Source organism: Leucoraja erinacea, chromosome 19, assembly GCF_028641065.1.
Source record: "Leucoraja erinacea ecotype New England chromosome 19, Leri_hhj_1, whole genome shotgun sequence".
Taxonomy (NCBI): domain Eukaryota; kingdom Metazoa; phylum Chordata; class Chondrichthyes; order Rajiformes; family Rajidae; genus Leucoraja; species Leucoraja erinaceus.
Genome location: NC_073395.1, coordinates 32,757,524 through 32,782,801, shown reverse-complemented (window position 1 = coordinate 32,782,801; position 25,278 = coordinate 32,757,524). Strand labels below are relative to the sequence as shown.

At 41.7% G+C, this 25,278-nt stretch overlaps 1 protein-coding gene across 1 annotated transcript in view; it reads left to right on the top strand.

The window, feature by feature from the left end:
* ptprq (protein tyrosine phosphatase receptor type Q) overlaps nt 1-21,953 on the top strand; it is a 114,334-nt gene extending 92,381 nt beyond the window's left edge. Inside the window, exons 38-44 of the mRNA XM_055650929.1 lie at nt 2,848-2,927; nt 4,417-4,551; nt 6,698-6,823; nt 12,095-12,243; nt 13,068-13,203; nt 19,084-19,207; nt 20,906-21,953. Coding sequence (XP_055506904.1) covers nt 2,848-2,927; nt 4,417-4,551; nt 6,698-6,823; nt 12,095-12,243; nt 13,068-13,203; nt 19,084-19,207; nt 20,906-20,943 — 788 coding nt within the window. The 3' untranslated portion in view covers nt 20,944-21,953. The remainder of the gene's footprint in view (nt 1-2,847; nt 2,928-4,416; nt 4,552-6,697; nt 6,824-12,094; nt 12,244-13,067; nt 13,204-19,083; nt 19,208-20,905) is intronic.
* The last annotated feature ends 3,325 nt before the right edge of the window (nt 21,954-25,278 follow it).

The following is a 25,278-nucleotide window of genomic DNA, read 5'->3' as shown; positions in this document are numbered from 1 at the left end:
AGCGGCTGGGCTTGTATACTCTGGAATTTAGGATGAGAGGGGATATTATTTAAACATATAAGGTTATTAATGGTTTCGACACTTTAGAGGCAGGAAACATGTTCCCGATGTTGGGGGAGTCCAGAACCAGGGGCCACAGTTTAAGAATAAGGGGTCAGCCATTTAGAACGGAGATGAGGAAAAACATTTTGTGAATCTGTGGAATTCTCTGCTTCAGATGACAGTGGAGGCCAATTATCTGGATGCTTTCAAGAGAGAGTTGGATAGAGCTCTTAAAGATAGCAGAGTCAGGGGATACGGGGAGAAGGCAGGAACGGGGTACTGATTGTGGAGGATCAGCCATGATCACAGTGAATGGTGGTGCTGGCTCGAAGGGCCGAATGGCTTACTCCTGCACCTATTTACTACCACCACCAATACCCCATGCCACAGATTTCTACATACCATTTTCAACCATATAATATAGTAACTGCAATGAAAAGTATGCTTTAACATAGATGGCCGGTTCCCATAGGACAGCATGCATATTATGTGCTATCTTTAAATATGCAGGTCACATTCTACTAAATGAAAGAGCACTATGGCAATTATCTTTCTAAAGTGAGAGTGTACTAATAATTATAATGAACCCCATTTTAGCCTTAGAGCTATGCATATATAAATATATATTAGCACAAGACGAAATCCAGTTTCACGGCAATTGTTGTGACATGATGCATAGCAACTTGGCTATTCTGATTTTAGATCTGTGTTGGAGATTAAATTTGGTCTCATCATTCAAGATCGAAAAGGAATGAAGTTAGCACATTTGCTATCTAGGTCTGTTTGGTAAACAGGATTAGATAAATTACTCTGTTACCATGAATCATGTCCCACAGCCCAGGTTATTTCAAATAAATCTTGATGATAGCTGTTAATTTCTGATCTTAATAATAATGATATTTCACAACAGTATTTTCTCACAATTGTTCTGTGCTTGATACACGGAAATAATTTTAAACACTGCAATATTTACAGTGACAACAAATTAGGAAAATCAGCCATGTTTCCCCAAACAATTTCTGAAAACTTCAATGTAAAGTACAACAAAATGGTGTATGATTGGTGCATTTTTACTGAATTGAAAGAAAATGCATTGTGGGATTTGGGGAATAAGGGAAAAATGTGTTAAATTGCATTTGATTTAAGAAGGAATAGAGATCGCAATAGAAACTGCTTGAAATGCTCCGAAGGCAAGTTAGCATCTGTGGGGAAAAATAGGATTAACATTTCAGGTTGATGAGTGTTCGGCACGGACCTGTAGGGCCGAGATGGCCTGTTTCCATGCTGTAATTGTTATATGGTTATATGATGATTTTTTCAGAAAAGTATCAGAAATAAGAGTAATCCAAACATCCGCTTGAACCTAATCCACCATCTAACAAGACTATAGCTGATGCCATACCTCCTTCGCTTTCCTGCCAGCATGTATATCTGTCATTTCCCTTGGTATCCAAGAACCTACCAATCTTATTAACATCAAAGCCATCTGTGGTAAAGAATTTCAGATTTACAACATCGTAAGTAGAAACAGTTCTCCTCATCTATGTCCAAAATCGAGAAATCCTTGCCATATGACTCTCTGCCCCCCTCCCCCCCCCCCCCCCCCCCCCCCCCCCCCCCCCCCCCCCCCGCCCAAATTCTTCTAGATTCTCCAGCAAGAGGAAGCAGCTTGGCTGCATCTATCCTGTCAATATTCCAAGAATAATTATTTCTTATCACCTCATTCTTAGAAATCTTGTGTGTGCTGCCATAACCTTATGGGCCTGTCCCACTAACGCAACATTTTCCGCGACTGCCGGCACCCATCATAGCTCGTTACAGGTCGTCGAAAATTTTCAACATGTTGAAAATCCAGCGGCAACCAGAAAGACGTTACGACTCTTTGGGCGACTGAGGAGACTACTCGCGACCATACAGGCGACATCCCGGTGACATGTCGCGGGGTGAAGCCTGTATGGTCGTGAGTAGTCGCCCAAAGAGTCTTATCTTGTTCTGGTCGCCGCTGGGATTTCTAACATGTTGAAAATATTTGGCAACCTGCAACGACCTATGACGGGTGCCAGCAGTTGCCGACAAAGTTGGGTAAGTGGGACAGACCCATTACATTGTTGTTAATGCATGAATTGTGTTTTAGATAATGACATTTTATTTTGATGATAAAGCATCAGGAATTAATATTTTCCAATTTTGATTTCTCCAGATCTGTTGCGGTAAGATATGCTTAGTACTGTAAAATCTAACTTTAATGCCTTTTACATAAATAGTTACCTACAGGTGCATGAAACTTTATACTTAATAGCTTTTAAGATTTGTCATCCAATCCAACTGTTCATCCAAATTTAACATTCTTCAGTAGTGCCCCCCACCCGTCCAATTGAAAAGTAAGATATGCAGAATCTGATTGCTTGCATTCTAGTGCTCCCTAGAAGAATAACAAAGTGTTTAAGGTGATTGTGAGTGTGCCGCTGCAGATCAAAGATGGCAATGGTGTTTGTCATGGACTATGAACTAAGACTAAGATCTTATCAGAGTAGAGACTGGATCTGTGTCTCCATCATCATCGCTATTTCAGTTTTAACTTAATAAAGAAGAATTGCCCTTATTGTTTTAAGCATTAGCTGTGTGCAGGATAGAAAACTGAGTGTTCCTTATCTAATGTAACTTTGTTTTGCAATATAAACCATTTGAAACAGGTGTTCAAAGTTAGCATGCTCCACGTGTTAAGACCAGCAGCATAATTTGGGAAAGATTATTTGCAAAACTATGCAAAAAAAAAATGAATTTTATTATTTGACTTTTCTGTAGTCAGGCATAACAACCGAGTGAAACTCATGCTTGAGGCTGGAGTCCCAGGATCTGATTTCATCAATGCTAGCTACGTGTCGGTAAGTACAATTTTACTCGTACTTCTACAGTCTGTTCAACCAAGGCACATTCTTTTGGGAATTGATGTCCACAGAAAAACATGCTCAAAACATACAACATATTTTGTGGGCTTCCTATTCTTTCCCATTAGATGCAAGGGTTGGATGCTTTAGGAAACAAGGGTTTCCTATCTCAAAACATGTCCAAGGGTCTGCCTTGTGATAAGATTCTTGATTTCAGATAGTGGTTTGCTTCACTATTTGAATGTCATGGGTTTCACTTCCTTGTCTAAGCAATTTGATTGATCGATTTACTAATTAATTTTTCACACCAGTTTCACACTCATTATTTATTTGATTACATATTTTACTCGGTATTAGTTATCCATCAAAAATTCTCTTGCATCCAGGTATCATTTTATCAGTATCCTTACCACTTAACAATGATAAGAAATTCTCTCTCTGCATTGTATCCCCTTAATCAAATGTCCATCAGTATGACTTTGTGCAGAGTGGTGTCCACATCAATTAAATCTGCCTTCATTTTTCACTGAATGCCTCTCAATATCTGTTCTCAGGTGCAATGATAAAAGTCACTTTATAATCATAAGTATGATAGCAACAATGCAGTGAGGTTTGATTCTACGACTTTCATATCAAAGAGTCCTACTGTTGACCAATAATTCGGTGTAGCGATCCTGTATTTATACTGCCGCTGGAGTGTAATGAAATGTCAAGTTAAGTTTGTCGGCACATGCAAAAGCACGGAGAGACACAGGTATAAAAAAATCTGGCTTGCAGCAGTATCACAGGCATAGAGCCTCAGATAACACATCAAAGCCTAACTTACACATACAATTTCTAAAATAAAGAAGACTGTGCAAAGAAACAAGTCACAGTGCAAAACACAATTAAAAAAAAACATGTCCATGGTAAGATATGGACGTAGTTTTGAAGTAGGATTAGGTTTGTGTAAGTTGGTTGAAGACCCTGATAGTTGTAGAAAAGTTGATATCCAGAACTTAGCGGTGAGTGACCTCAGGCTCCTATACCTTTTGCCTGATGGTAGCAATGAGAAGAGGGCATAGCCTAGATGGTGCGATCCTTGATTATACATGCTGCTCTCTTGAGACAGTGCCACATGTGGATGCTTTTGTGGCGGGGAGGGCTGTAATGAACCATGCTGAGTCCACACTCTCTGCAGCTACTTGTATATTGGAATTGCCAAGCCAGGCCATAATGCAACCAGTCACGATACTTTCTATAGTCCATCTATGGAAATTTGTTTGAGTATTTGGAGACATGATGAATCTCTTCAACCTCGAAGAAGGGGCTAACGCTAACGTGCCTTCTTCGTGATTACGTCCATGTGCTAAGAACACGACATGTCACCTGAGATGTTAAAACCCAGGAATTTAATGCAAAGGAATATAAGGTTTATAATACCTAAAAGATTTTAAAAAGAGTCGTTATATTTTTAATGTATTTAATTATTTTATTGTTTTTGTAGGGTTACCTCTGCCCAAATGAATTCATTGCAACTCAAGGTCCCTTACCAGGAACAGTGGCAGACTTTTGGAGAATGATTTGGGAGACAAGATCCCAAACTATTGTTATGTTGACACACTGTTTTGAGAAGGGCAGAGTAAGTCGCTCCTGGAACATGACTTTATGTGTTATGCACTATGTAAACACTTCAATCGGTCCCTGCAAACCTGTACTGTCCCTGCCTGCTTCAAAGTCTCCACTATTGTTCCCGTACCCAAAAAGCCAAGGATTACTGATCTTAATGACTACAGGCCTGTCGCACTGACCTCTGGAATCATGAAGACCCTTGAAAGATTTGTGCTGGCCCACCTGAAAAATATCGCACACACCTTGCTGGACTCCCCTGCAGTTTGCATACCAGGCCAATAGATCAGTGGATGACACAGTCAACCTAGGCCTGCACTTCATTCTCCAGCATCATTGTGCCAGACCTACTACACTCTCCCAGTTGACTGTGCCTGAACCCCTCTGTCAGTGGATCATCAACTTCCTGACAGACAGGAAGCAGCATGTGAGACTGGGAAAGCACATCTCGGACCCGCAGACCCTCAGCATAGGAGCACCACAAGGCTGCGTACTCTCCCCTCTCCTTTACACTCTCTACACCAACGACTGCAGCTCCACAGACTCCTCTGTCGAGCTTCTCAAGTTTGTGGACGACACAACCCTGATTGGACTGATCCAGGATGGCTAGGAATCTGCCTACAGACAGGAAGTGACACAGCTGGCGACATGGTGCCATCGTAACAACCTGGAGCTCATTGCTCTTAAGACAGTGGAATTGATTGTAGACTTTAGGAGAGCTCCCCCCCTCCTCCTCCCCAACCCCCCCCCCCCACTCACCATCAACAACACCACAGTCATATCTGTGGAGTCATTTAAGTTCCTTGGAACCATCATCTCCAAGGACCTTAAATGGGAGGCCACCATCAACTCCACAGTCAAAAAGGCCCAGCAGAGGATGCTGAGAAAACACAATCTGCCACAGGCAATGATGGTCCAGTTTTATACTGCCATCGTAGAGTCTGTCCTCACCTTCTCCATTATGGTCTGGTTTGGCTTAGCCACCAAGCATGACATCCGGAGGCTGCAGCGCATCGTTCGATCAGCCGAGAATATTGTTTGCTGCAACCTACCCTCCCCCCCCCCCTCGACGAACTGTACACTGCAAGGGCCAGGAAGCGAATGGGTAAGATCATCTCTGACCCCTCTCACCCTGGCCACAAACTCTTTGAAGCGCTTCCCTCTGGAAGGTGACTCCAGACTGTCAAAGCTGCCACCGTCAGACATAGCAGCAGCTTTTTTTCACGTAGCTTTACTCAATCACCAAAAGTCTGTAGCCTCCTTGTGCTCTGATATTTTATTTCATTCTTCACATGTTTAAATGATAATGTTTTATTTTTAATTGTCTGCTGTATATCGTGTTGTTACTTGTGAGCAAAGCATCAAGGCAAATTCCTTGTATGTATACATATTTGGCTAATAAAATGTATTCAATTCAATTCAATTCATCGAGGCAGATTGGTTAACCTGATTAGCTAGAATGGCCAACCATTCCTATATAATTAATCAATTAACTATACTAATCCCATTTCTCAATGGTTGTTCCATAGCCATACAGTTATAATTGCTTTATGGAAATATAGAAAATAGGTGCAGGAGTAGGCCATTCGGATATACATCAGTTATGTGCTAAATTGATAGTATCCTTTGGTGTAATCTGCCAGTAGTTAAAAAATATTTTAAAACACTTCTTCAGACTGTGCTCCTTACTGCCCACCCCAACTCCTGGTTGTAGATATTTATCACCAAATGGACAATTCTGTCCATTTTGCCTTAGTTAACCCAAAACTGCTCTCTCGACTAATTGTAATTCTCATTTCTTAATGCTGTTCTTGTTATGTTCTGGCCTGTTGATTCATTCCAAACATATTTAAAATATTATGCATGCTTCTGGCACCAGCATCATGGCAGACTGTATGATTAATGCCCTGTTGTCCTTCTTATGGAAAAATATATATTTTCTCAACTATCTTTTAATTCTCCTACCAATGAGCATACATCACTGCCTCACATTGGCTGACACGGTTACAAGGAGACTTAAGAAATGTTGAGTAATTAAATGGCCAATCATATGCCAAATGGTTCAGAAAAATGGTTTTGCATACAATATTACATAATGGTAACTACACATGCTGGAAATTTCACAACAATATGTATTGACATGTTTTATTTTTGTTCAGATAAGGTGTCACCAATATTGGCCTGAGGACAACAAGCCAGTAACTGTATTTGGAGATATTGTGATCACTAAACTAGCAGAAAACATACAATCAGATTGGACCATCCGAGAACTGAAAATTGAAAAGGTACTTGACTGATTTTATACGGAAGTAGATCAAAGTTTTATTTGGTTAATTTTTGATTGTATCATAAATTAACCAACATTATAAAACATTATAAAAATGGACTCCAGATCCTTTTCCATTTAACTATATAGTAAATGAATGGAATCTCTGTAACATATTTAACTACTTTATCTAAGATCAATGTCAATGGTTTTCAGTAGAATCTGTCTATTAAATTAAAATAGACATCAACATACTCGCATAATCAGAACCAAAAAAAGACCAAAGTCTAAAACCGCAAATAACCCAACATTTTCCTTTAATCTGTATTTTCTTTACACTGCTAAGTGTATTAAGAATAGTAACAGTCAACTATGGGGTACTGCTGCTGCTGTATGTTCAGCATTTTATCATTAACTACAGTTCACTTCCCAGAGAGATTCTATTTAGTTTATTTTAGAGATACAGGCCATTCGGCCCACTGAGATCACAGCAACCAACAATCACCCTTTCACACTAGTTCTATGTTTTTACACTTTCTCATTCACTCCTAACACATCAGGTGCAATTTACAGTGACCAATTAACGTGCAAACCTGCACATCTTTGGGATATGAGAGGAAACCAAGCACCCTGAGGAAACCCACACGGTCACAGGGAGAATGTGCAAACTGAACACAGATAGCACCCGAGATCGGGATTGAACCTGGGTGTTGTGAGGCCACAGTTCTACCAGCTGCACCATTTTGCCATCTAATCTGCAGCCTGCAATCATGTCAACAGTACATTGCCTTTGGGTATTGTAGCTACGCATAGTCTTCACACGGTTATGTGTGTATTTCCCTCTTTGGTTGTTGGCGGTGATTAGAAATGCAAATGTTAACAAACTTTCACTTCCCTATCAAGAGCATGCATATGGCTAGTTGCTGCACACTGAGCAGCTCCAACGTTGAGCTCATTTGGACTCAGATAGTTGGAGAAACAACACCTTTGGCCAGCAATTTCCATGCCAATCATCAATTAACTATACAAATCCCATTTCCCAATGGTCACTCCGTGGCCTTGGAGGTTCAAGTGCTTGGCTGGATGTTTGTTACATGTGACATCCAGGTTGCATCTATTCTCAGGGGTGAAAAAATATTCCCCAGATCCCCTCTGAACTGCTCAGGCCTTACTGTAAACCTCTGGCCTTTAGTTTTAGAAACCTCTGCAATGGAGAAATGTTTCCCACTATTTACCTTATCTGTGCTTCTCCTAATTTTGCAAATCTATATCAGGTCATCCCTCAGCTCTGAGCACTTTATCTCTCTATTCCTTTTTCTCCAAAGATGCTGGCTGACCCGTTGAGCTACTCCAGTTTTTTGTGTCTATATCATTCTGGTGAATCCCCTCTGCACCTTTTCCAGTGCCAATGCATTCTTCTTATAATAGGCAAGACAAACTGTAGACAGTTCTCCAAATGCTGCTGATCTAATGTTTTATAAAATATCCATATTCCATGGCTGATATTTTGTGTGCCAGCTCATGCAGCCAAGTATGCCATGTGCCTTCTTTCTTGAACTTGTATTCAAAGATCGCTCCTTTCGTCAATATTCCTCAGTCCTACCATTCATTGTGTATGTACTGTCCTCATTACTTCTCCCAAAGTTTATTACTTTGCAATTCAGGATTAAATTACTTCTCTCCTTAGTCTGCACATCTTACCAGTTGATCAATATCCTATAGCCTGTAACTATCTAACAAAAATCAACAAAGCCACCAATTTTCATGTCATCTGCAAACTTATTCATGATGCATCAATGTATATGTAACCAATAATAAGGATTCCAGTACTGATCCTTGTTATACACTTTGATCATAGGCTTAAATTCACAAGTAAAAACACCCTCCACCATCATTCTGTCTGCTATTAACAAGCCAGTTTTGCATCCAGTTTACCAACTTGCCCTAGATCTATGGGCTCTAACATTTCAAGTCAGGTCAAGAGAGTTTATTGTCATGTGTCCCAGATAGGACAATGAAATTATTGCTTGCTGCAGCACCCCAGAATATTGTAGGCATAAATACAGAACAGATCAGCGTGTCCTTATACCATAGAATATATATAATATATATATATATACACAGATAAATAAACAGATAAAATTCAATAGGCTGTTATAGTTTAGGGTTGGTTTGAAGTTGTGTTTAAAAGTCTGATGGCTGTAGGGAAGCAGCTGTCCCTGAACCTGGATGTTGCAGATTTTAGGCTCCTGTACTTTCCACCTGATGGCAGCGGAGAGATGAGTGTGTGACCAGGATGGTGTGGGTCCTTGATGATGCTGGCAGCCTGTTGAGGCAGCGACTGTGATGGATCTCCTCGCTGGTAGGGAGGTCAGGGCCGATGATGGACTGGGCAGTGTTTACAACTTTTTGCAGCCTTTTCCGCTCCTGGGCGCTCAGGTTGCCGAACCAAGCCATGATGCAACCGGTCAGCATGCGCTCTACTGTGCACCTGTAGAAGTTTGAGAGAGTCCTCCTTGACATACCGACTCTCCGTAATCTTCTCGGGAAGTAGAGGCGCTGATGTGCTTTCTTTATAATTGCTTCAGTGTGCTGGGACCAGGAGAGATCTTCGGAAATATGCACGCCCAGGAATTTGAAGTTCTTGACCCTTTCAACCATCAACCCATTGATATAAACGGGTCTGTGGGTCCCCATCCTACCCCTTCCAAAGTCCACAATCAGTTCCTTGGTTTTGCTGGTGGTATTCTGCTGGCACCATTTGGTCAATCGGTCGATCTCATTTCTATACTCTGACTCATCCCCATCAGTGATACGTCCCACAACAGTGGTGTAGTCGGCGAACTTGATGATGGAATTCGCACTATGTCCGGCTACGCAGTTATGAGTATAGAGTGTGCACAGCAGGTGGCTGAGCACGCAGCCTTGAGGTGCTCTCGTGCTGATTATTATCGAGATGACACATTTCCACCACTGTGGTCTGTGAATGAGGAAGTCGAGGATCCAATTACAAAGGGATGCGCAGAGACCCAGATCTGAGAGCTTGGTAACCAGCTTGGATAGGATGATGGTATTAAATGCCGAGCTGTAATCAATGGATAACAGCTTGACATATGAGTTTTTGTTGTCCAAATGGTCCAGAGCGGATTGGAGAGCCAGTGAGATCGCATCCACCGTTAATCTGTTGTGGCGGTAAGCGAACTGCAGTGGGTCCAGGTTCTTGTCGAGGTAGGAGTTAATTTGTGCCATGATCAGCCTCTCAAAGCACTTCATCACCACAGACATCTGTGCCCCTGGTCGATAGTTATTGAGGCACGTCACCTTGCTCTTCTTGGACACTAGTATTATTGATGCCCTTTTAATGGGGACCTCAGACCTCAGAAGTGAGAGGTTGAAAATGTCCATAAAAACTCCAGCCAGTTGGTCTGCACAGGTTTTTAAAAAGCACCTGGGTATACCATCAGGTACAGGCGCTTTTCGAGGATTCACCTCTCTGAAGGATTCACCCCTTCTGACGTCGGCCCCTGTGACTGAAATACCTGCATGGCGAACGGGGGCTCGGGAAGGCACATCAGTGTTCTCCCTATCAAAGCGTGCGTAAAACGCATTGAGCTCATCAGGAAGTGATGCTTTGCTGACATTTGAGCTGCCTCCTGATTTCTGCCTTTTAGGAGGTGCTGGCATTCAAGCCCTGCCACAGTTGCCGAACATCCGTCTCATCCTCCAGCTTGGAGCAGAAGTCCCTTTTGGTCTTTTTGATGGCCTTACCAAGGTCGTATCTGGACTTCTTGTAGACCTCTGTATCTCCAGACCTGAATGCCCGGGATCTGGTCTGCAGAAGAATGCGGATCTCATGGTTCATCCAAGGCTTCTGGTTAGGAAACACGTGGAAGGTTTTTGTTGGGATGCAGTCCTCCACACATTTCTTTATGAAGTCTGTAGCAACTGTGGCATATTCATTCAGATCCATTGTGGAGTCCCTGAACATTGCCCAGTCTACAGACTCCAAACAGTCCTGGAGTTGTTGTTCTGCCCCCCTCCCCCCCCCCCCCGACCAGCTCTATACAGTCCTCACCTTTGGGGGTGCGCACTTCAATTGTTGCCTGTAGGCAGGAAGAAGCAGCACCGCAGTATGGTCGGATTTACCGAAGTGAGGGCGAGGGATAGATCGATAGGCATCCTTGATGGTCGTGTAGCAGTGGTCAAGGGTGTTTGATCCTCTGGTGCTGCAGGAGACATGTTGGTGGAAGTTAGGGAGCGATTTCTTAAGGTTGGCTTTGTTGAAATCCCCGGCTATGTTGGTAAACACCTCGGGGTAAGCCGTCTGGTGCTTGTTGACCACGGCATGCAGCTCCCCCAGAGTCAGATGGACATCTGCCTGGGGTGGGATGTACACCGCGGTCAGGATGATGGAGGTGAATTCCCTCGGTAGGTAGAAGGGACGGCACTTCACAGCTCGGTGTTCCAGGTGTGTAGAGCTGGAGTTGGATAGGACTGTACCATCTGAGCACCACGCAGAGTTGACCACGAGGCAGATGCCCCCTTCTCTCCCTTTCCCAAATGGTCTAATCTTCCAAATGGTACCTTGTCAGAGGCCTTACTGGGTTCCATGTAGATGACATCAACCACACTGCATTCTCAAATATACTTTCTTACTTATTCAAATTCTTATCCGCAGTCCTCATCCTTAGATTTATTTCCCAGTAACTTCTCATTCATTAATTTTAAACTCACTGGTCCATAAATACCTGCCAACTCCTGGTGCCCATCTTGAATAAGTGTGTCATATTCATGGTCCTCCAGCCATCTGGCACGTGAGCAGTGACCGGTGAAGATTTTAAAGTCTGTGCAGGGTTACCTCTTCCTTGCCTAGTTGCAGCCTGGAATACACCTCAATAGCCCTAGGGATCTATCCATCTTAAAGCCCAGTAAGACATCTCGTACCTCTGTTTTGTAGAATTTCATCGTCTACCTTATAGATAAGTAGCTTCTTATAGCTTGAATTTGTAGGTATCAGAGAATGGATGTCAGAGCTAGGAAATAATTATTTCTCATTGCAGTGACACAAAGTATGATTTAATCCACTTGATCTCAGTTCAAGAAGTGCTAGAAAGTGATAGTGCTTTTCCTGACGGGTCTACTTTATGGTCTGCTTCCAAAATGTTGTTATTACATTTTAGTCTAACCTATTTTTAAAATTCATTTAGAAATTCTGAACAATGTATAATATCTCATTCCTGAGTCTTTTTATGATCTTAGCATTCTTTTAATTCAATAACTATTTAAGCAGTATGGTGACTTTATGATGGTGACACATTTCAACTTCACATCTTGGCCTGAGCATGGTGTTCCTGAAACCAGCACAGCTTTGATTCATTTTGTGAAGCTAATTCGAGGAAACAGAGCCAATGATAATACTCCTATTGTTGTCCATTGCAGGTAAGTAGTTATTTATTATTTATTATGTGAAAGAATATGTGTGTTATGATTGTGTTTATAGTTTGTTTGGTTGTTTGTCTTTTGCACAAAAGTCCGCGAGCATTGCCACTTTCATTTCACTGCACATCTCGTATGTGTATGTGACAAATAAACTTGACTTGACTTGACTGAATTGATTTTGGTATAATGCATAATAGTACTATTGGAGGATCAATAAATTAAATACATGTTTTGTTATTCAATTGTGCTTTAAGTATCTTGCACATTGTAATTCGTTGTAGTACATTGTAATTTTCAATGAGATATAGACAGAACCTTGCTTAAATACTTTGTTCCAGTAATGTCTATGATCTATGAAATTAGTAGACCAATCTGTTGGAATATTGCATGGTGAGACAGCAAAAACCACTACGATTAACTTCCCCCCCGTTGTCCATTTCAGTTTTACTTCACTTCAGAGAAGAATCCTGACCTTAGTTTAGCTCACAGTTCAAGAAAGGTTTTGAAAAAATGTTTTTTTTTTTAAAAATTCGTCCTGGTCCTATATGTGTTTTACTTGAATAATACATGAAGAAGCACAAATACCGAAAACCCAAAAAATTAGAGCCAAATATAGATTTTTAAGAGATTCGTTTTAAGGAGGCAAGACTGTAAATAACAAAACTACTATTCTGTACAGAAAGATTCACAGTACATCTTGCATTCGGAATTAGAGTCTGAAATACCAATATGCTATTGGATAAACATTTGAAATAAAATGTTCCAGTGGAAGAATATTGTACATAGCTGAACAAGATTTGTTTTTCTCTATTTCTCCCCCTCAGTGCTGGTGTGGGGAGGACTGGTGTCTTTATTGCCCTTGATCACCTTATACAACATGTGAACCACCATGACTTTGTGGATATCTTTGGATTTGTGACAGATTTGCGAGGTGAACGAATGTGCGTGGTCCAGAACTTGGTAAGAGTGTTGAAAAGTAATATTTAAACATTTAGACTCTGGGTTCCTGTTGATATTTAAAACATTGTTTCTGTTTCACCTTAACTTTGTGCAAAATTTAAGACATCACGAGATGTTACTTTTATTACAAGCTTCTGTTCCGTCAGCACCGTTCCTTTCCCGATCCTGCTCGCCGATCCTGGAGCACCTGACAATCTCATGCCGCCCATTCTACCTTCCCCGGGAGTTCTGCTCAGTGATCGTCACAGTCGTCTACATTCCACCGCAGGCGGACACCGACGTGGCACTATCGGCCCTACACCATGTGCTATGTCGACATCAAAACAAGTACCCGGATGCGGCTATGGTGGTGGCTGGAGATTTTAATAAATCAAATCTCAAGAAGGTCATGTCGAACTTCTACCAACACATCACGTGTGCCACCAGGGGGGAGAGAACTTTGGACCACTGCTACACACCGTTCAGGAAAGGCTACAAGGCCGTTTCACTCCCTCCCCTAGGAAAATCTGACCACGCTGCCAGTTTCCTGTTGCCGGAGTATAAACAGAGGATAGTTCGGGAAGCGGTAGAGACGAGGGACATAAAACGGTGGTCCGACCAGTCAGAGGCCATGCTGCAAGATGCACTGAGTGATGTTGACTGGAATATGTTCGAAGCAAGTTCCAGTGACGTCAGTGAGTTCGCGGAACTTCATCGCAACAGTAACCGACAACATCGTCCCCACGGTAAGGGTAAGCACCTTTCCGAAACAAAAGCCCTGGGTAGACAGGTCTGTTCGTGTGGCCCTGAATGCTCGCACCGCTGCCTACAACTCGGGCCTGGCATCAGGAAACATGGACGTCTACAAGGCAGAGTCCTACCGACTGCGAAGGGCGGTGAAGGACGCAAAGAGAAGGTACAGGGACAAGATGGAGTTACAGATGGAGCAGCAGGACACCAGAAGCCTGTGGCAGGGGTTACGGATTGTAACCAACTACCGGAGCACCCCACCCTCATCCGCATGTGCCGGCACCTCCCTAGCTGACGACCTGAACTCCTTCTACGCTCGTTTCGAGAGGGGCAACACCACTCCAGGTCTGCCGACTATCGACAATACCGCCAGTGGGCTGGCTACCGAAGCTGAAGGGAGGAATGTGCACACATTCTCGCTGTCCGAGCACGACGTGAGGAGTGCCCTGACACGGATGAACACGAGAAAAGCTGCAGGCCCCGATGGCATCTCGGGGCGAGTACTCAAGTCCTGTGCTACGCAGCTAGCTCCAGTGCTCATTACATTATTCAACCTCTCCCTGGACAAGTCCGTGGTCCCTGCCTGCTTCAAAAAATCCATCATTGTACCGGTACCAAAAAATGCCTCCCCAGCCTGTCTGAATGACTACTGTCCGGTGGCCCTTACCTCGGTAGTCATGAAATGCTTTGAGAGAGGCTGGTGAAGAATCACATCTGCGCCTTCCTCCCTCGGAACATGGACCCGTTGCAGTTTGCATACCGTCCGAACAGGTCCACGGACGATGCGGTCTCCCAGGTCTTGCACACCGCTCTCTCCCATCTGGACAGCCAGAAGGGGGGCTACGTGAGGATGCTGTTCATAGACTACAGTTCAGCCTTCAACACGATAGTCCCCACCAGACTGGCCGGGAAGCTACTGGAATTGGGGCTCAACACCTCCCTGTGTGCCTGGGTCCTGGACTTTCTCACCGCCAGGCCCCAGGTAGTCAAGATGGGAGGGAATACATCGAAGTCCCTCACCCTTAGCACAGGATCGCCCCAGGGTTGCGTCCTCAGCCCCCTATTGTACTCCCTGTACACACATGACTGTGTGGCTAGGTTCAGCTCCAATTCAATAATTACGTTTGCTGATGACACTGTGGTGGTGGGCCTGATCTCAGACAATGACGAGAAGGCCTACCGGGAGGAGGTGGCTGATCTAGCACTCTGGTGCCAGGATAACAGCCTCCTCTTGAACATCAAAAAAACGAAGGAGCTGATCATGGACTTTAGGAGGGCACATCATCCGAGGACGTACACTCCATTGAGGATAAATGGGGATCCTGTGGATAGGGTGAACTGTTTTAAATATCTGGGAGTCCACATCTCCGAGGATATGACATGGGCATCACACGCCTCAGCACTCGTGAGTAAGGCAAGGCAGCGCCTTTACCAACTCAGGCAATTGAGGAAATTCAGAGTGTCTCCGAGGATCCTCCAGTGCTTCTACGCAGCGGTGGTGGAAAGCATCTTGTCCGGGAACATTACCATCTGGTTTGGGAATTGCTCTGCCAAGGACAAGAAGATTCTGCAGAGAGTAGTGCATTCGGCCGAACGCACTATGGGAACTTCACTTGCCCCCCTGCAGGAACTATACAACAGGAGGTGCAACTCCAGAGCAAATAAAATCATGGGAGACCCCTTCCACCCCTGCAAAGGACTGTTCCAGCTGCTACGGTCAGGCAAACGCCTCCGTTGCCATGCGGTGAGAACGGAGAGGTTGAAAGGAGTTTCGTCCCAGAGGCCATTCGGACTGTAAACGTCTATCTCACCAGGGACTAACTCTACTGAACGTTTTTCCTTCCATTATTTATTATGTAAAATAATATGTGTGTTATGACTGTGTTTATAATTTGTTTGGTTGTTTTTCTTTTGCACAAAAGTCCGCGAGCATTGCCACTTTCATTTCACTGCACATCTCGTATGTGTATGTGACAAATAAACTTGACTTGACTTATTGCACCCTTCCTTTTGCAAAGACACAATCCCTTTCTCTGAATTTTTCATTTTCCACCACATCTGCTACCAAGATGAGGCTTTCCACTCTAGGTCATCTGAAATGTCCTCTTCCTTTAGTAAACATAGTTTCTCCCCTGCTGTTGCAGATACATCCCTCACCTGTGTCTCCTCTGTGCCCTGTAGTTCTGCTCTCGCTCCCCATCCCCTCAGGACAGAGTTACTGCTTGGTGTTACTTTTCACCCCACCAGCCTCCTTATCCAACACATCATTCTCTGATGTGTTCACCTTCAACATGATCCCACCACCAATCACATCTTCCCACGCTCATCCTTTCTGATCTCCACAGTAACCCCTTGGTTCACCCCTTCCCACCCAAACTACCACCTCCCAGGTACTTTCTGCTTTAACCACAGGAAATGTAACAGCTATCCCAATATCTCTTCCCTCACATCCATCCAGGGACCCCAGCAGATCTTCCACATGAGATGAGTTCACATGGACCTCCTCAAACATCATTTACTGCATTTGATGTTCCCAATGGGTCTTCCTTTACATCGGCAAGATCTAGCGTAGACTGAGCCACCGTTTCATCATACAGTTTCTCAAGGTCTGCTGGATCTGCTGCATCTTTCAGTTGCTGACCAAGTTAACTCCCCTTTCCATTGCCATGCCAACTTTCCTGTCCAGGGCCTCTTCCATTGCTAGAGTGAGGCCACATATAAATTGCAGAAACTCCACCATATTGGATAGCTTACAAACCAGTGTTATGAACATTGAATTCTCCAATTTTAGATAACAACCCAACTCCCATTTTATCCCTTTTATCCCTCTCTGCTCTGTGCTCCGCATAGATGCACAGCCATTTCTTCCACCATTTCCCACCCCCCCCCCCCCCCCCCCCCCCCCACACACACTTTTTCCCTCTTTTGCCCTCTCTCCCATCCCCTTCCATCTATATCTAAAGGTATTCAACCTATTTTTTGTAAACCAGCATCTGCAGTTACTTATATACGCAGCTTAATGTTACTCGGCATAGAAACAATATTGCTGCCAAGTAGGGCGTTCTTTTGTGCTGCATTCTTTCATGCGACAGAATAGATTCTATAATGTTGATGTTGGATCTGGACCTAATAAAAATGTTGCAAATACCTAATTTGTCCAGTAAACAAAAAGAGAGGGTGGAAATGTCCCAAATTAAAAATATTTGTAAAATAAAAATTGAGAGTCCATTCTACAATCCAGCATGGATGAAATTACATGCATGAACATCCATTGATGGAGCAGTGCCCTAACCTTTGATGTAATCATTTAAAAATGTCAGTGTGGACTTTTTCAATTATTTGTTGCTCCTACTGCAATATAGAATGCACTTTAAGAAATAAGAGATGTATAGTTTTGTGAATGCACCTTCAGGAAGCAGCACATGTAATAATACAACAGGCTGACAAAGATGCTTAAATAATCTACTTAGTATATATATCAAAGAGCTACACAGCCTTAATTTGACAACTTTCCGAGGGTCCACATTTCTAGTCATAGAAATAGATTATGTAGACAGCTTTTCCCTCGATAACCACTGCTCTATTAGTAGTGCAAAACAGGGCAGCCATGCAACTGCAATTTATATCTTTGCATCATTTTATCAACTGCTTAAGTATTATTTTTAAGGATACTAAATGGTTTCCTCCCTCAGTAGCAATATAAGGGAACATTTCCATTTAAATCCCTGCAACAATCCACTAAGTAGCTTTTCCCACACAGAAAATACTTCCTTTTTAAGCATCTCATTCTAAATGTTTTATTTTACAACAAATTGTGTTTATTGTGACTGTACCTTTGCTGCAGTAAAATGTCACTGACTTGGTTTTGAAAATTTTTTCAGTCACTGCCTTTCTTTTAGTTTCTGTCAATCAGTGTTGATGGGCCATGTCAATCTTATTAAACTTAAGGATTAAAATAAATGTGGATCAAGATAGTAGGCCATGTTGCAGTTTAACCTTTCCTTTATGCGTATTGTTTGAAGAATGAATATAAACTTAGCATGCAGTTGACCATTCTTAAATCTCTCAATAGTTGTATCTCAAACATTCATTTATGGGCCTGTCCCACTTAGGCAACTTTTTGGGTGACTACAGTAGACTATGCGGTCGCCACATGGTTGCCACGTGTTCGCGGGTGGTTGCCAGGTAGTCGCCTTCATGGTCGTGAGTAGTTCCAGCATTCTCAGAACTAGTCGCGGCTTCATTCTGGTCGGCACAAATTTTTCAACGTTGAAGAATTTGTGCCGACCAGAATGAAGCCGCCATGGAGAGCAGCGAGAATTCTCATTCCATAGGTGGGTCGCCAGGAGGTCCTAGTGGGTCGTCAGGAGGTCGCAGGTTCACGTAGGTTGTAGCTGGTGCTGACCGGTGAATTTCATTGGCTCATTGGGGGGAAAAAACGTAAAGAGTAGTTTTCAGAACCAAGGATAACTGACTGGTAATATGTCCGCCGAGCTTCACAGCCATGTATCTCTGGCTTCTTAAAAGTTGTCTCCACTCCGTCTCCCCACCCCGTCTTCCCCCCTTCACCCCCTTCTCTCCCCCCTCTTTTTAAGCGAAGCTTCCCATACACTGTGCTTTCACCTTCTTAATTACAGCGCCAACCTTCCTGTTCATCGTGGCATATGTCTGTATCACATTGGCTTTGCACTGTGTGAATTTCACTCAGACAGCACTCCCACTGCTTGCCCTGTCCCCCGCCTGCATAACCAGCTGGTGAAGGAAGTGATATATGTGTGTGTGTTCCCACTCTGACAGTCGCCGTTCCAGTCGCTGGGTTTTCACCTAAGGCCTAAGTGGGACAGGCCCATTCCATTCCTCCCACTGCCACAGTTAGTTGACATTGGTGATTGACATTCAATTGCCATTGTTACCATTAACCAACACATCATAAAGAAATGAAATCAAGAAGTCCACTGTTCAAGAATTTGTGTTGAACTTATCGTCATTAATACCTTGAATTTATATAAGAATTTATATGGAACCAAATGATTTCTAATGGTAAGTTAATAGTGATACAAAAGTCAGTGCAAGTTTTAAATATAACTGACCAGAGGTTCCAATTTCAGTTGTACTTTGTTTGAATGTTTCAATATTAATGTGTTATTGCAGGCTCAGTATATGTTCTTACATCAGTGCGCTTTGGATCTATTGAATAACAAAGGAAACAGTCGTTCACTGTGGTTCGTAAATTATGCTGCTTTACAAAAAATGGACTCTCTAGATACGATGGAAGGTAATAATAGAGATGATCGTAATAGATCTCATTATCTCTAAGTGTGAATTTGACATAGAAATTTGACTTTTTTGTAACATTTCTAGAGCAAAGCATACAGTTAAGATCTAATATATGGAAACATTTCCTAGAAATAACTGAATGTATATTTAAACCACATTCATTCCACTCTCCACTACTTTAACCAGACATCACGCATTTAATTCAGTTTCAAGCCACCATTGTTCAGAGAGAGAGTGGAACTTGGGACGTATATTAAAATGTTTTTTTCTTTATACTGTAAATATAAAACGTCAAATTGTGATCTGATATAATGATCCCATGGCACTAAGTTCCCTGCTTTTTACTCTCTAAAAATAAATATATATATATATAAAGTGCTAACTACAATGTAGTCTTTGCAGCGACAACATAGCATGGTGATTTCTGGAGCTTAATATTGGATTTCTTGCGGTTGAGAATAACCACAGGGGTGACTGCTGGACTCCCAAGTCTTCGAGACAGAGTTACAATAAAATCACAGTCTTTACCATCAATCAAATGGGCAGAAATTCTAATAGTACAAGGCCATTCAAGTGCAGCAGGCTTACTCTTGCCACGTGTAATGAAACTGGCAGCAGCAGTGAACTGTCTAAAATTCAGACCATTCCTCCTACTCGGGTAAAGGGAGAATAATGAACTACATAAAGGAAGATATCAAAAAATGTGTTTTACTTTGAATGAACTTTAAGTCTAAAAGACACGTGGGTATTCAAAAATCATGGTGTTCTTTTTTCCTAATTATTTGTTGAAAATTAGTAAATGAGTATTCGGATGGGATCTAGGGAAAAAAAATAACAACTCTTGTTTCAGTTAAGATTGTTTTTTGCAAAGTAACTTTATGATAGTACCACACAATGGTTAAAGTATCACAATTTGAACTTGTGCTTTAGTCATCTCATTTGTAATTTGCCAATTATTATGAATAAGTCTGTGAGACTTGAAAGTCACAGGTAATGCTGGTTCACTCAATCATCGCTGAGTTGGTGCAGAATGCTATAAGTAATTTTAGTAAGGGGGTTATGAGTGGAAGATGGCATGTGTAGGTTGCACATCAGTCATGTCCCCAGCCAGTTCAACTTATCTTACTCAAGAAAAGCCAAGGTCTATTTGACATGACCATGTTATGTTCTCATTACGTCACTAAAACCCATCAACGGTTTTAACATTGAACCTAACAGTGTCAAGGATTAGCAAAATTAAGGGTCCAGTGCCATATAAGTTCTTTGTTGTAAGTCTACTTTGTTGTAGCGTCCATTTGCCTAGGCTTGCCTCCACACCCTCAAGTGTAGACTCTGTGGACCACCTTTCAGTTCTGATCAACAATGACCCACCACCTCTGATTACAACTCAATATCATGTTCATTCTCATTGCCTTCAAGTAGGAAACAGTTGAGGCCACAAATGGCCCCAGTGGATTAAAGCATCGCAGCCAACTTACTCTGCAGGACTATAAATATTCAGGCCCTTTTTACGCTGAAGAACTACATTGCTTCCTTTAAACTTCACAAGCCAAGGTTGTAACAGTCCCCGCATATTTTTATGTGCAACGCACCTTTGTCATTTTGACTGTACAATGCACCGTTAGCCATTTAAGAATAGGTAGCTCTTGTATGGGATTATAAATACTGCATTGATAATCCTATTAATTTATTTTAGGTGATGTGGAGTTGGAATGGGAAGAAACAACCATGTAATTCTTACATACTGCTGAAGACATTAATAACGTTTCACTAAACTTACTTTGAGCAATTAATGTAAGAGCTTCTACAAGCAAGGGCCAAAATTAATCTGTAGATAATCAATGCTGAATTACCCGATGGAATACTTTCCCACCATTGCTTTTATCAAATGTTTCTTGGCACTTTTCCATTTGGCTTGGATGGATAATTCCATATAGAGTACTGACTTTCCTCACTTAATATAGCTATTGCACATTGCTAGGGTTTATTTTACTTGTACTGCATACGTTGTAGCTTTGCAATTTTAATGTAAAGTGAGCCAAATAAGATGTAACATTTTATTTTTCATGGCACCGAGTGGCTTTGGTGCATATATGCAAGATTGTAGTGTGCTTTTTGTTGTGCAAATAGTGTCTGGTTTTAAAGTAAATATATTGTATTTAAAGTATGCACATTATTGCATTTTGCAATGTTTTATTATTCCTCCTGTATTATCTCTATTTCTGATCCAATGTTCTGCACTAAAACGTTGGCTTTTGGAGTCGGTAGTTGAACTCGGTCTTCACTGGCAGAACAGTCTGTGATCCTGAACAGCTGAACACTCACCTCTCTGACACCACAGAGATTATTCTCTTACTGCAGTTCAGACAGTAGCTCTTCAGGGACCCTCTGCTGTTTATACTCGCTGCTCCACACCAGCTCAGACAAAGTTATCAGATTGGCCCTTGCTTTTATCTTGATGAAGTTCCATTCTGTAGTTCCAAGGAGTCTTATTACTCTGCTCAACACTGAAGAAACTAATGTATTGAGGAAACCAATCCCTTTCACAATTCTTTAGCATTGTCAAACAAATTTACCACAACGCAAGTAAAATATAAACTTTATAAACGGAACAAAAAAGTGTACGAAATGGAACAAGACGATCCATCTACAGTGTATAACACTCTTGTATTAACTCCAATGCATCTGTACCAAAACAAGATGAGCTAGGAAGAAGAAACAAGTAAGTGCAGATGCTGGTTTACAAAAAAAGTCACAGTGCTGGAGTAATTTGCATCTCTGAAGAATATAGGTGTTTTGGGTTAGGACCCTTCTTCTTATTCCATTCCTTTACAAATGTTTCCAAGGTTAGAACCAAAACAGCAACTGATCTGTTCCAGTTTGGATTGAGGCTGCTTAAGCCTTGTATTCAATAGTTTGTGCATGGTAGAACCATCAAAGCTAACGTTTCAGGCAGAGTTTGACTTGGAATAGCAGCTGATAATTGAATAACAGAGGGCAACAGGGAAACTAGTGCTGAGAAGATTGTATAGGAGCGGCATCAATCCAGACAGAGATGGTCATGGTGGCAATCGACAGAATGTGAATGAGTGATTGGAAAGAAGATTATGTGATAGGAGTAGATTAGGCCGTGAAAGGCAGAGAGGACCCCTCCAGAACAAGGAAGTTCAGGACAAGGGGGCACAGTTTAAGGATAAGGGGGAAATCTTTTAGGACCGAGATGAGGAAAACTTTTTTCACACAGAGAGTGGTGAATCTCTGGAATTCTCTCCCGCAGAAGGTAGTTGAGGCCAGTTCATTGGCTATATTTAAGAGGGAGTTAGATGTGGCCCTTGTGGCTAAAGGGATCAGGGGGTATGGAGAGAAGGCAGGTACAGGATACTGAGTTGGATGATCAGCCATGATCGTATTGAATGGCAGTGCAGGCTGGCCTACTCTGCACCTATTTTCTATGTTTCTATCGTACTGTAGACCTGAATGACCTGTGAAGGAAGCTTGCACATGGAGCAGATGTATCAATGATGTGATAGAGATCAGAGAAACCAGAGGTGGAATGTGGAGAGGTCAGACAACCAAACAGGTTGTTTGGGAGATTGAAGGCAAGGAGATGATGGGGGTGGGGTGGGGTAATGTTGGGTGGATGATTGGTTGGGCATGATGAAGGAAGGTGGATGAAGTAAGAGGTCCAAGGAACCATGGAAGACATTACTATGAGAGTGGAAAAAGAGTGGAGTCCATTCCTGAAGCAAAAACGGAGCAAAATGGAGGCCGGTTCATTGGCTATATTTAAGAGGGAGTTAGATGTGGCCCTTGTGGCTAAAGGGATCAGGGGGTACGGAGAGAAGGCAGGTACAGGATACTGAGTTGGATGATCAGCCATGATCATATTGAATGGCGGTGCAGGCTCGAAGGGCCGAATGGCCTAGTCCTGCACCTATTTTCTCTGTTTCTATGTCACAGGAAACACGGTTAAACTGAAGGAAAAATGGTGATTCCAATAGAATCTTCACAATTTTTATTATTATTATTATTATTATTATTAAACTTTATTTCAGACTCAAGGTCCAGACAAGGTCCACTACTGGACAACCCAGTAGCAATCGCGGTAGGGACATGTATTTTAAATATTGTAAGAACGGATCTTTAACCAACTCCAGATAATACTTGCATTTGTGCTGAAGAGTTCTTAAACTGTTTGCACGGAATAAAAAAATCAATTTAAGTGTTAAGTGTTTCCAGCATCTGCAGTTCCTTCTTGAACACTAAGTGTTAGTTATGTTGTATTAAATGCAGATTGTCACTGTAAAGAGAACTGAAATACAATTTACAGAAATGTGTTATACATGCATAAAATAGATTATGGATGATTCAGTTGAATGGTGCATGAGATGATGCGCCTGATCCTACACAATGCATAGGCCGTATTTTATTTAGAATTTATACAACGTCAGAGATCACTTCATGATGTGCAAATGTACACTGCCCTGAAATGAATTGTAGATGTGTTAATTAATTTTGGATCACCACACCACACACTGCCACACAAGTAACCATCGTGTAATTTCAAGGTATACTGTATCATGACATTTCTCATAAACCAAAAAGTATATTTTTTCTGCTAGTCCTACAACAAATTCACACTCCCTCCCATTCCGTATCTCTTGTTCAATAGAATATTGCGTGTTTCATTCTGTTGTTCCCAAGTTTCGACCTCTTGTATATCACCTTGTGGAAATATTTTCTAACTTTGCCTATATTAATATTGTTACGACCAAAATATCATAATGTGATTATCTGGATAACAATCGTTCTAAATATGTCAGCCCAGCTTTTCACAAGTGATTTGCCTGTTCATGTGCCGTGATAATGAGACGGCTCTCCCAAAAATAATGGGTAATGCATGAGAAGTTAATTTATGTTATGCCACAAGCAACATCTTTTGGTCTTAAAACACGCAGAACTCCACAGAACTACAAAGGATATAACGTTTAATATAAGCAGCTTCTGAATTGTGTTTTAATTGGGTGCATAATATAGTCTCTGTAAATAAATATACAACCAATAAGTGGCTTGTAGATTCTAATTCTGCTAAGATAAATAAATGATTTTTGCATTGTGCTGGATTGTTTTAAAATGCAAATAAACTACTCAAAATATACTACACCTTGCCTAATTTGCTCTTTCAAATGATAATAAACATACTCAAGTATTTTAAAAAAATAACAGTTTATTATCCACCTTTCTTTAAATTGTTCTGCAATTAAATAATAGGAAAACACTCAACAAAATATAGCATGCAAGATCATAAACTGCAAAAAATAGTATTGAAATATAAACTGCTGGCTTACCACCCATGGCAGTGTTTGTTGTCGAAACACCATGCCTTAGGAGCTTTAAATCAAGTGATGTCCAGTAACTTCAACAGGTGACATTTGCTGCAAGCTGTGTAAGTATGATAGTCCTTAAAGCTCCATAGGAGGCAGAAGTTTCCTACAACACATCCAACAAAGGCAAAACTTGTGCCAAGGTCAAATGCAGGCAAAGTCTATAGCAAATGAAAACATATCAGACAGGAAAAGATTTAATAGTTAATCCTTGAACTTTAATCTCTATAATCAAATTGCATTTTTCATTATTTCTTAATAATCCTTCTTAAACAGCTGCATAAGCTTGACTATAAGTAATCTATTATAGAATTACACAAGTATTTTAAGAATGATATAATAGATGCTGCTTCATATTTGCTATTCATCTTATAAAACCGGAAATATATCAATGGAAAATCATTATACTGGGAAATATTAATAAATACATTAACAGAGTAATGTGACATTTAGATCAGATTCCAGGTGTTATATTTTGTTAGTAGAGATGTAACGGGGCTGGACTTTCACCAGCCTATTCAGCAGTGCTGACCCTCCCAGAAATTGTGGGACCACTAAAGTAGAGCAGTGATGGCGTGAGTTCTTTCGGGAATTAGATCGCCAAGTGTAAAAAAATGTGAAAAATATAATGCAGCAATAAACACTCAGCGGGTCGAGCAGCATCTATGGGGGGGAAAGGAATGGA